Source organism: Aulonocara stuartgranti (genome assembly GCF_965226115.1).
Source record: "Aulonocara stuartgranti genome assembly, chromosome: 19".
NCBI lineage: Eukaryota > Metazoa > Chordata > Actinopteri > Cichliformes > Cichlidae > Aulonocara > Aulonocara stuartgranti.
The window spans coordinates 28,322,969-28,336,131 of NC_138955.1; the positions used below are offsets into that span (position 1 = coordinate 28,322,969).

The 13,163-nt window shown below is 40.1% G+C and overlaps 1 protein-coding gene across 1 annotated transcript; it reads right to left on the reverse strand.

Moving 5' to 3' along the window:
* Positions 1-1,205: 1,205 nt before the first annotated feature.
* LOC309695590 (coiled-coil domain-containing protein 80-like) lies at positions 1,206-11,967 on the reverse strand. The gene is made up of 5 exons (XM_082516333.1): positions 11,862-11,967; positions 10,442-10,598; positions 7,563-7,699; positions 2,699-2,967; positions 1,206-2,075 (listed from the first exon to the last, which is right to left on the reverse strand). Exons 2-4 carry the CDS (start codon positions 10,566-10,568, stop codon positions 2,935-2,937), a joined length of 297 nt encoding a protein of 98 aa, XP_082372459.1. The 5' UTR covers positions 10,569-10,598; positions 11,862-11,967; the 3' UTR covers positions 1,206-2,075; positions 2,699-2,934.
* Positions 11,968-13,163: the final 1,196 nt, after the last annotated feature.

Below are 13,163 nucleotides of genomic sequence, written 5' to 3' on the forward strand. Positions count from 1 at the left end.
GATGCACACTGGCCTGCAGCTGGTCCTTGGTGCTACCTTCCTTTGGCCCAAAACCTTTGTGTGTCTTTCCCATCTCCCACCGGGCAGTTGGCACAGACGACTATTTTGTAGCACTTAGTGAAGGGAAGAAAAATGCTTTCACATATCCAGTTCTTTAACATTCCCTATATAGCATAGTACGCTGCTTTATACTTAGCAGCGTCAGATCTGGTTAGTCAGTAAATTTATGGATGAACCTGAAGGTTCAGAAATGGATTGCGTACTTTAGTTTTTGCCGGGTTTGTTTTTTTTTGTTTATTTCAACTTAAAACATTATTGCATCGTGTGTCATCTCTAACAGGCTTTTTTAGATCAGACTTACATAGTTTCAGCACACACGTTGATTTTGTAGATAATAGAACATTTTTATTGGACATCTGTTGCATTTGAAGTGCAGTTACCAATAATATTATTAAAAGCATCACATTATTTCTCTTTTGTAAAGTTTCTGTTGCTATACATTGTTTCTATTTATTCTTTGTTTCTATATGGCTATATGAAAATAAACATTTGTTTACTACCAGGTCCTTTAAATTATTTGTCTCACTTTCAGTGCCAATGCGCTGCAATAATCTTTTGAGCAACACCTCCCCCTAGTGGCAAAAGTGGAAAAATATTTCCAAGTATATTTTAGTGGTCATGTAATGATTGAAACAACCTGCCGTACTTGTAATATCTACAGTAGTTTTAGACCTTCTCAACTTACTGTCCCCTCAATGCAATCACATTTGCAAAAACACTTTGCGAGTAAGAAGGGCTTGAATCCACCTACCCATTTTCTTCCACTTATCCAATTAAGGGCATGGGGAGGCTGGAGCATCTCTCAGCTGCCATAGAGCAAGAGACAGAGTTTGTATTAAACATGGCCAAAGTGTATGTACAAGTGAGTCTTGTTCATTTAAAGCTTAGACATCAGACTGCGTTACAGTCTCTTTTCTCTTGGATCTGTATAATGTTAGTGGGTGTGGAACACTGTTATTCAGCAGGTGGGTAAACTATCTAAGAGTTGGCTTAAAGGAACTGATAGGGAGCTAAAACAGCTATCAAGCATGTGCAAAGTAATAGAAGAAAAACATGGAGTTAGAGCAGCTAGTACCCTTTAGGTCTTCCTCCAGAAAACCTCAGTATTTAAATAAATGCACAAATTTATGACAAGACATCAGCGATTGTATTAAATTGCATTACTTGCACAGAAGTAAAACAACTTGCCATTTATTTTACAAGAAAATGCATTCACACGTGAGGATTTTAATGGCACAAACAACAATCTTTAGACAATGTTATTTTACAGTTTAACAAGAAAATATTCAAGCCCCAAGTAAGAGAGGCAGGGAGTTTGTGGTGCTGACAGAAAGTCAGGCATTAGTGGCAATTATGTCAATGCCACTTATTCTGGCTCAGAAAATAAACAAATAAAAAAATAAACTGCCTCTTCCACAGTACAATACAAACTGAATTCATCATAGTGTGGATAAAGATTCAAAATCACCACAATTTCAAACAAATCTATTATCAAAACAATCCTGAAACTGCAGTTTCTGGTCCTTAGACGTCCAGCACCAGCAAGCAGTCAAATAGCAGCATGTACAACAGGAATCATGTAAAGAAATACACTGTCCATAAAAGGAATCCATAATGAATCCAAAAGTATCACTTATTTTCCAACAAACAGCGTTGCTGGTACTTTCCCCCATATGAATGACAGCAGTCATCCACAGACAGGCACGTTTCCAAAATATACACATTTCGCTAATTCTGTTATTAAACACTTTGTTTTTAATTCTAGGAGTCTATCATATAATCTATCAACAGTATCTTTCACCGTTTACCTGCTTATCACTGTTCAAATAAATGCTTTCACAGACAATCTGTGACCATGTTCCATCCAGTCAATTGTCCAGTTCGATATCAGCAGCAGGAAAGATGCAGAGTATCCTCTGGATACTTGGGAGTGAGCTCTATCATTACTACAAGGACTCTTCATCAGAAACACTGTCTGCATTTGCCTTTGTCAGGAGCTCGAGCTCCTCACTGTCCTGCAACACAAAAAAGAGACAAGGCATCAGAATGAATGAACAAGTGATCAAATCCAGTGGACAAATCTGCAGACATTGAGGCACTGTGCACATCTTTTTTCTGTTTTCAGAAAGTGGAGGGCAGTATTTACTCCCCGAAAAACACCGGGGAAGTACCGTGCATTTTAAAGCCACGGCTGCCAATGGAGAGGGTATTTTTGTTAGTGCTCTAGCAAAGAAACAAACACCTGAAACCTGGCATTTCACCTGATTTACAGGGTTTCTTCAATACAGAACAGGACGCTGGGGATGAAAAGAATTCCAGGATAGTATCCCCACAGACTACTGTATTGTTAAATAGCTTCTTCCATCAAAAAACACTTGACTACTAAAGGAATTCTATGAAGTAAGGCTCCAGCATGAGCCTGGATGCTATTTTCATAGCTGGGAATCAGGTTTCCTCTTGCACTCAAGAAATGACATTACAGAGAAACAAGAGCCAAGTTTCCTGCAGAGCACTTGGTATGTGGGCGGGAGTAGAGGAAGTGGATATACATCGGGGTTAGGTGAGCGAAGTTGTGTGAGGAAAAGGAGTGTGTGGGCTTGTGTGCGTGACTACTGAGGATTTGTGGTTTGTCTCCTACCCCTCTTGACCTCTCAAACACCTCCCCGTTGATGACCCGTAGTTTCTCCCGCTGCAGGCTATATTCCAGGTCCTTGGGCCAGCTGGCATTGTAGATAAAGATGGCCAGCAGGACCGTGGGTGCCTGGAGGAAGAAGTCCAGCGAAGGGTGGAAGTCAAAGAGGAAGAGGGAGAGGCCTGTGACCAGAACAGTAGTGAACTGGCCAGTCAGCACATGGAACATGTTGTCTCTGAATTTTAAGATGAAGGCCACGGATAAGCCCAGGGCAGCTAGGGAGAACACAGAAGATTATGAGTTCTTCAAATGCATACTAGAGATAGATAAATGAACTAGTCCAGTTAATAACAAATTACACCCAGCAGCTGGATTAGTGTAACTTAGCACTGATGCCAGAAGCAGGACCAAATACCCACCAGGCTCTGTTCAAAGGCATAAAACAACTCAAGTACCAGCAGCTTACAAGATCACAAGTTAAGATGATTTTGTCTGTAGACGACAGAAATTGTACAAAGTAGTGGTTTTGCATGCTACAGTCTTTTGGAGCCCCCACCCCAACCCCTCCTCTATTTACGCCAGCTTTCATCTGATTGGCTGCCCCTACATCTGAGCTTCTACAAACAGAACCAGGTGCTGCACCACTTCCTCTGCTTATCAATTTGACAGACTTCCTTCAACCCAGCCATGCCTTCCAGCTCATCCTGGAGGACACAGTATTCCCCAAGCCCGCTGAGACCTCCTCCCAGTAGGACATGGCCAAAAACACCTCACCTACCTAGGAGTCCAGGAGGAATCCTGGTTAGATGCCCCGAGTACCTCAACTGTCTTCTTTTGATGAACATATTTTCTCTTCCTCAAGCAACTTATATAATCCACATGGACATGTTTGCATATAATTCAAAGCAGCAAACTAATTAAATTAAATTAAATTAAATTAAATTAAATTAAATTAAATTAAATTAAATTAAATTAAATTAAATTAAATTAAATTAAATTAGAGTGGACATCTCCAGCAACAGAAATGACAGTAGGAGATCTCAGTTCAATAAACATCACACTTATGCCTGCTTGATATTCATCTTTCAGTCATATGCTGTATAAAACAGTATTCAAATGTCCCTCTGATGTGAGAATGATGCACTACAGTGCTGACTGAAGTTATCAATCTTGTGATAGGCAGAAACACCAAAAGTTAAAAATGGAACAGTCAGGTCACTAAACTGCTGAGACTGGAGTGGGGCTGGTGGAAACTGTGGCAGACCAGGGCACTGAAACATAGACAGACAGTTCTTTTGCAATGAAAAACATAAACACCCATGCTCCCGGTAGGTTTCCGCTGTGTCAGCTGTTTACATTATAGGTGCTTATGCAGTAACCATGGTAACCACGGACTCTGAGCGGCTGGATCGACGGAGGTCAGACAACAATTTTACATATATGATCTTCAAACAGGACACAGCCATTATCCGTCCTGGCCTCATATCAAATGTGAACGCAGACTGAGTCTATGTTTGACGTTTGCTTTATATCTAATCTTCCTCTCAAACATTTAAACAGCAGCGAGTCTGCAGCTGAGGGAACACAAACTCAAATTCTCGGATTGAACAGGTTTGCTCGTTTCTTGCGTGTATTCATTTGGTGATTTATTAAATGTGTAACTGTTATTCTAATCTGCTGCTGAGTCTCGTACGCTGATGAAAATGCAGAAAACACAGATCACGAACACCTGTTCAACCAATCACTTTCATTCCACTTTGATCTGCGACAAACTGACGGTTCATCTCTGTTACAGTGTTGCGTTAGACTGCTATATTTTTTTGTTCTTTATGCTGTAGATTTTCATGTCTCTGGAATAGTTGGCAGTAATAAGGATGATCTTCTGTAAAATCATATTGATATGACCCGTGACATATTCGTACATGTCAGTTAGACTAGTCAGCTGGGAAACTGTTAACTCATAGAGCTGACGATATCGTGGATATGCTGACCTCGCTCCGTGGTGTACAGGGCCGTTTACCCTCATGATTACTATTCACAATAAAAATATTAGCCGAACATCATGAAGTCTGTATGTGTTTCATAGTGTCGAACAACCTTTGTACAGTTAAAGCCAGCAGTTACTACATGACGGAAACACCAACGTTATCTCTTTTATACGTTTATACGCAGGTCACGCTGATTACTGAACAAAAACCCAAAGATCAGCTGTTAATCGAATTTATTTGCTCTCTCTCCTCCTTAAACATGTTTTTAATGTTAGTTATAATTCAGAATTGGCGACTGAAACACGTAGGACACATAAGAACATCAGGAAATAAAACCCCGATAAATATAACCTCAGTAAAAGAAGTCAGTGTCAGCGGGGGTTATTACAGCTGTGTACCAGGGCCTGCGCTTTGTCAGTGGTAATAACTTGATTGCTTGCGAGGCGAACGGGTCTATCCTGGGCAGACATCTCCAAAATCATCGAAGCACTTTTGCAAAGAGGCTGTATCTTGACAAACCGACCAGACATATGAAGATTAAATCACTACATTCTCGCTAAAAAAAATATTAAAACAGTATTTGGTGACACACAAACAGGGTTTTTCAAAGTTCAGTTCTGTTAGTTTCCACATGCCGGTTGTTGTGTGCTAAAAACAATGGCCACCAGGCCAAAGCAATGGTTTTGACTCGATCAGTGTTAACCCCGCCTCCTGAGTTTGATGGGTGAGGTTGACAGATAAAATTATTTCATGGTGAGACCTGAAGGAGTCAACTGTGCCAAAATGAATTAATTAAATACACAATTAAATAATTATTTAAATGTGGCAATAATTAATTAAAATGTGAAATAAATAAATAAATAAATAATTAAATGTGTCAATAATTAATTAAATGTGTCATTAATTAATTAAATGTGTCAATAATTAATTAATTAATTACATTTGTTGTAAATATTTATGTAATTAATTATTTCCGATAATTAATTAATTTGTGCATGTAAATGGAGAGTCCTCTTCACACACTGAGGTTAATTATAGAGTTCCACAGGGTTCAGTGCTAGGACCAATTCTGTTTACATTATACATGCTTCCCTTAGGCAGTATCATTAGAAGACATAGCATTCATTTTCACTGCTATGCTGATGACACCCAGCTCTATCTGTCCATGAAGCCAGATAACACACACCAATTAGTTAAACTGCAGGAATGTCTTAAAGACATAAAGACCTGGATGGCCGCTAACTTTCTGCTTCTTAATTCAGATAAAACTGAGGTTATTGTACTCGGCCCTGAAAATCTTAGAAATATGGTATCTAACCAGATTCTTACTCTGGATGGCATTACCTTGGCCTCCAGTAACGCTGTGAGGAACCTTGGAGTCATTTTTGACCAGGATATGTCCTTCAATGCACATATTAAACAAATATGTAAGACTGCGTTCTTCCATTTGCGCAACATCTCTAAAATTAGAAATATCCTGTCTCAGAGTGACGCTGAAAAACTAGTTCATGCATTTATTACTTCCAGGCTGGACTACTGTAATTCATTATTATCAGGATGTCCAAAAAACTCACTGAAAAGCCTTCAGCTAATCCAAAATGCTGCAGCAAGAGTCCTGACGGGGACTAGAAAGAGAGAGCATATTTCTCCTGTTTTGGCTTCCCTTCATTGGCTTCCTGTTAAATCCAGAATTGAATTCAAAATCCTGCTCCTCACATACAAGGTCTTAAATAATCAGGCCCCATCTTATCTTAATGACCTTGTAGTACCATATCACCCTATTAGAGCACTTCGCTCTCGCTCTGCAGGCCTACTTGTTGTTCCTAGAGTATTTAAAAGTAGAATGGGAGGCAGAGCCTTCAGTTTTCAGGCCCCTCTTCTGTGGAACCAGCTTCCAGTTTGGATTCGGGAGACAGACACTATCTCTACTTTTAAGATTAGGCTTAAAACTTTCCTTTTTGCTAAAGCATATAGTTAGGGCTGGACCAGGTGACCCTGAATCCTCCCTTAGTTATGCTGCAATAGATGTAGGCTGCCGGGGGATTCCCATGATGCATTGAGTTTTTCCTTTCCAGTCACCTTTCTCACTCACTATGTATTAATAGACCTCTCTGCATTCAATCATATCTGTTATTAACCTCTGTCTCTCTTCTACAGCATGTCTTTTATCCTGTCTTCCTTCTTTCTCCCCAACCGGTCGTGGCAGAAGGCCGCCCCTCCCTGAGCCTGGTTCTGCCGGAGGTTTCTTCCTGTTAAAAGGGAGTTTTTCCTTCCCACTGTTGCCAAAGTGCTTGCTCATAGGGGGTCATATGATTGTTGGGCTTTTCTCTGTATCTATGAAGCGCCTTGAGGTGACTTTTGTTGTGATTTGGCGCTATATAAATAAAATTGAATTGAATTGAAAATTGAATTGAATCAAGACGTGAGTGTGTGTGGTTCATTTAGGGGACATCTTTACATTTTAGAGTGAAAAAACAGCTTGACTTACATGCTTTCCAAATTCACACCGCATTAATTTAAGTATTCAACAAGTTAATTGATCTACACAGCACGGCCATTCTGTTATGGGGCTGCCCATCACATACTAGCTACTTTTGGCTGCCCCTTTATTATCAATTTTACATGCCTTGATGTGACTGTGGTCTGGCCCTATTTACCTAAACCTGAATTAAATTATTCACAAGTCACTACAACAGGTATACTTGTGTTTAATTTGGCGTATTTGATGCTCTTCCCGACACAGCTGTCAAGGGATTTTTTTTCCTCCTCCTGGTACTTAAATAGGGATCTTTCACTGTTAGGCAAATGTGCAAACCACTACACTATAGAGCCACAGCCTTCACATAATCCTCCTATACTGCTTAGAAAGAGTAAGTCTCTACCTTGACTCTCATGTCAGTGTCTGTGAGGACCATGTAGAACTCCTCGTAGGTCATGCCAAACTCTTTCCTCAGCTCTGTGATCAGATCCTGGTTTACCAGGTCTTCCTGACGAAAGCCCTTCATAGGCTTGTCATTCCCTGGAGAAATAAAGGCACATTAGAAGGATTCAATATCTACTTTCCTACTTTAAAGGGGGTACTAATTTCCCCTTTAAAGAATATCAATTAACTGTTAAAATCAAAGGAACATAACATTTATTGTATTTGGAATCTTAGTGAAATGGTCCAAAAGTCAAATGTAAATCTAATATATTGCCCGGAATATCAGATTGGGAAAATTGGGGAAAGAAGGAAAACTGCACACTATTGGTTAATCTGTCTTCTGTCATGTCTCCCTCCCCTCACTGCCAGTCGGTTGCGGCAGATGGCTGCCTCTCACTGAACCTGAGGTTTCTTCCTGTTCAAAAGGAGTTTTTTCTTTTTCTTCTTCTCACTGTCACCAAGTGATTGCTTGGTGACAGTGAGTCTTCTGAATGTTGTTTTGTTTTTTTGTTTTTTTCCTGACAATTATTCAAATGGTTATGGCTTCAAAAGGCTAGAAAAGTACAGGGCAGATACAAAAACAGCTTAAGGCATGTTACAGTCATATTTCTTAACGTAAAATGAAGAGCAATTGTTTCCCAGTTAATATGCTTACTCCTCTTTTAGTTTAGTTATCTATGCTGATTTCAAAAAACTGCTCCTTTAACAAATTTGTCTGAGAAGTTTAAGAATTAGACTCTTGAGTGAAGAGCAGAACTGAAGCATGCAGGACAAACTGGACAGACAGCAGCTGAGATCTAAAAGGGTTGGATGTCTCAGAAGTCTAATGGAGCTGGTGTTTATGCAGACCAAAGCCTTTAATCATAGCTCCTTCCGTGTGTGTGTGTATGACATACGGACCACAGAACAGTGTGTTCTTGGTGGCTGGTTTGCCCACTCTCTGCTGTGTAATGTGTATGAGCAATCAAGTCAGGAAACCCCCAGTACATGTAGGTGGCAGAAGACAGACTGCACACACAGATATGTACAGCAAACATTCTTTAATATGGTCTATATGCAAAACATACACTTGGCCAGCTAGGCTACAACCCAAAGATGAAGTCACTGTAACCAGAGGAGGGGCAATGCTGAAAGGACCAGCTGTTTGTACATGACCACCCACAGTGCGTTTCTCTCACTTCCAAGGACTCTTATGTTGACTTCCATTTACTTTCTTGAGATTCATTTACATACTGTTGCTTACCTTAACCTAAACTTAAATCAAGCCTTCATAATTAATATGAATGAAGACTTACCAACAGAGGTGGGTCACAACAATGTGACTACATAAAAACATGATGTCTGGATAAAACCTCATCTGCACATTGAGTGACAGACTTAAAAAGCTTAACAAAGAGCAGTTAACACACATCAACCGCAGCCTCTGGTTTGAGACAGCTATAAAATGTCTCAAAATAGAAGCCAAGCACAAATGACGCAGTGCGTCTCACAAAAACAGCAGCAGTTTTGTTGCATTTGAACAAGTAGGTTTTCAAGCACTGTTATAACTGCTCTCTGTGTGCATGTGGGTGTGATGAATTAAATGTCTCCAGCTTACACATCAACTCCGCAGGAGATGATGCACAGGAAAGGTATGCACTCTGGTTTGCTCTCCTGGTACATGTTATACAGACTCCTGTACTTCATAGCTGCTGAACTCATCACATTTTGGATTGGAAGCTGGAGGCATTCCTACCTCTAGCTACAAATAAAGTGTAATTACTAAAATAAGCAACGGTATTATGGTAAATGAGCCGAATCACTGAATTCAGAGGTCAACACTGTTTAGTATCACCTGCACAGAGAAGCACAAAACACTGTGGCTTTGGCAGAGTCGGTGCGCATTCTGGATGTGACTGTGGGAGCAGAGATCTCTGTTGAACACATCTAGTTTGACATAATGTGAGGAAGGTACAAGGACAGGACAGCAGACATGGCAGGAGACACTTTTCCTTGCCAGAGTCTCAGTATGGACAGCACTCACACAACAACATTTCCCTGAAAAATGGTATTTTAAGGCAAATCACATCTACTGTATTCCTAAAAACATTCAAACTTACTTACATTTATGACAGAATGCCTGAGTCTGTTTATTTCAGTACTAAGTAGAGAGCAAGCTTGAGTAGACAACGTGTTAAAGTCAAACTCTCTTGTATTGCAGGGTCTTTAGTATATAAAACAACTTGGGATGGCTGTTGTTGTAAATCGGGGCAATAAAAATAAACCTGGACTAACTGCTTTGTTGTTCTGTGTTTCTAGTTAACTTGTTTGGGTTTTTTTGTTTGTTTTTGTGTGGTGCACAGAAGTTCCCACTGTTGTGTTACTGGTTTAATATTGTTTTCCTCATAGTACATGTGAGTATTCTGTGTTTTCACAAAGTTGAACAGAAAAGCAGCAGCTCTTAAAATGACAGGAAAAGCATTTAGCTGGATCTACGATGACTCTGTCATCCTAAGGAAGATTTACTGACAGCGGAAACATGATTTTGATTTAGAATTACAACCTTTTGCTGGTTAACTGCAGTGTTTTGCTGCATGTAAGGGCTGTTTGGGAAATCCATCTTCAGTGCTGAAAACTTCAAAAATGTTTCAAAATGTTGCAGTTGAGAAATGCTGCACGTCCGGAAAACATCTGCTCCAAATTGAGAGCCACATGAGCTATTCAAAAAAAGTTCCTGGCTGAGCAACTGAAAGACTTGCTACAGTTAATAGCGATTAAGTGGCGCATACCATGTCAAAACAAGGAGCAAAAAAACAAAAATGGATTGAACCCTCTCACACTGCATATGGAACTACTTACCTATCTGATAGTGGTCGATTTTCATGGTGGAGTTGGTCAAAGAGCCAAAAATAGTTATGATAGAGACTTTCCTGATGGCCATCTCACACACAGACTCCAGGTACTCATCCCTCTGCTGAACATACATACTGTTCTCCTCACTGGGGGATGTAATCAGCTGGAGGAAGGGAGGGAGTGGAAACAGGGAGGTTAGAGTATCCTGTGTATGCTGTGACACGTGCGCGCAAATACAGTGTGCTGCAGAGGTGATGTTTACATTAACCTGCAGGCGGACGATGGGGCATATTTTCCCAGCCTGTTCACAGCACCACTGTGATAAGAATCTATACTGGCTGCAAAACAGAGCCGCACAGTCTGTTAGCTCACAGCTGTGCAGTCGGTCAAATACCTGGATGATGGTTGTGCTACCTACCCTACCACTTCACTATAAAGAAGTGACACTGTACAATAAATTGTACAGAGGTGCTTACCTGTTTGTTGACTAGTTTAAAATTAATCAACAATAAATTATTTGTCCTGATGTGAGTCTTTAGAACATTTCAGTACTCTGTCTTGGAAAACAAAGTCTTTCCTTATTGGAGCCGCACCAACTGTAGGTCACTTCCTTCTGCTCCACACTGCCAGCTGCTCAGTGATTCAGAATGGTGTAATGCTCAACTTCCCAACTCAAAACCTATCCAGTTGATCAAAATTTGAAGTCCAGAAAAAAAAAGCACTAATTTCATGTTTGACTAATGAGTTTGGCAGGCACGTCTGTTGGATCACTGATGGCTGTGTCTTTTAATTTCTCTTATAGCTGCATTCATTACTGTAGTGCTGATGTCTTTCTTTAAAGAAACTGTTTGAGATATTAGGGAATTTTGCTTATTTGCTTCCTTGCTGCAAGTTGGATGAAGAGATTGATCCCATTCTCGAGTTTGTTTGGGAAATATATTAAGTTACAGCTATTGGCCAGTTAGCTTAGCATAAAGCTGGCTGATAGTTGTATTTGACAGAAAACTCAGTTAATTACTGAGGAGATATTTAGATTATTACAGAAAGGAGGCAACATCAATTAATTACTGAGGTAATGCTAAATCAGAAATTAAATCACATATCATGCTTCATCTGTTGGAGCCATTTTTTGGCTGGGTGCAGAGAAGTCCATGCTATCTGCTTATCAGGAAGTGGCTGTGTTTGAAATATAATAGGCTAATAATCAACTGTTCCAGATGCCCATAGTCTGACATTTGAATTCATCTGTATTTTGGCAAGAAATCAAATAAGCACTTTGGCCAAAATGTTAAACCTGTCCTCACACTTAGCGATGGTGCTCTGAGTACTGACATTTCCCTCTGGCCAAAGCTCGAAGCCTGGAGTTTTGCCAGGTGAAAGAGCCTCTTATGAACTGTCAATATTATGTCATGCTATTACGTCTCACCAGCAGCCGCCTCCTGTTTTCAAAGTAATCCAGAAAGGAGGCAAGGGCACCCTTTGGTGGTGGCGTTGGCTTTTTAGTGGGCTTTGGATAGTCCACTTTGACGCCTTCTTTCCATTTTTCTTCCCCCAATCTTTCCCTCCTTTCCTGGCTTTCCTCTTCTGTCGGCTTTCTTGGCACCCTTGTCATTCTGTTTCTTCTTCTTGTCATGCTTATCGTGCTTTCCCTTCCTGGTAGGAGTGATAACAGTGATGACTTCTGACTCCTCTGGATTGCTTGCTGTTGGCTTGCTAGGCTCATACTTGTCTTCATACTCGTTAGTCAACACCAGTGCACAAAAGCAGATATTATTTTTCATTTTCTTCACTGATTCAAACATTGTGAGAATGATTTGGTCTTGAGCTGGTGTCGTGGTAAACTTTTCTTTGTACACACAAAAAATGATGGTGAAATGAGTTATGTTGGCTGCTAAACAGCTATTTCATTTGAAAAGCTCCAATGAAAAGCAATTAAAGTAATCAGCAAGAAGTGTGCTGCATATGTACTCATGGATATTATTTATAAATTTATGTAATGTATGGTTTTAGCACTAATATATACCCAGGTGTTTTGTATTCTATAAATAGCAGGAATCTGAAACCCATTAAAATACAAAGTCAATCTATTAAATCTATCTTTAAAATGAATGTTACAGATTACGTTGTCTCCACCGTTCTTCTTCTTGGTGGGTTTGGTCTTTGGGAGTCTGTGTGTGATGGGTAGCTTGCGGCTGTGTGGATCTCTGTTGAGTTTGTCAGTGCGGTTATCTCCAGCTGGGGTGGTTTTCGGTGGGTACCGTTCCCTCTCTGCGGTTGTAGTAGTATGGATCAGCGGCCTTTTTGTGGTGGGTTTTCTGGTTGTCGTTGTAGTTGCCCTGGTTGTTGTAGTAGTCGCAGTGGTGGTCGTGGGCTGGGTTGAAACCCAAGTTAGTAAAAATAAAACAAGTCATTAGTAGGATCAAGAAATTGAAAGCCAAAATTGTGTTTCTACAAGAAACTCATATGCTAGGCAGTGAGACAAATAGAATCAAACGTAGATGGCCAGGTCAAATTTTATCACCTCCTTACTCCTCCAGTTCTAGGGGCGTTATGATAATGATACACAAATCCATACCTTTTCATGTTGAGCATGTGCGTCAAGATTCTAATGGACGTTTTGTTTTTAATACTACAAGGTAACCTACTATCTACTAGACTCAATTTAATTAATACTTATGGCCCAAATGAAGATAATCCACATTTTTATAGAAATTTATTTCTTAAAATT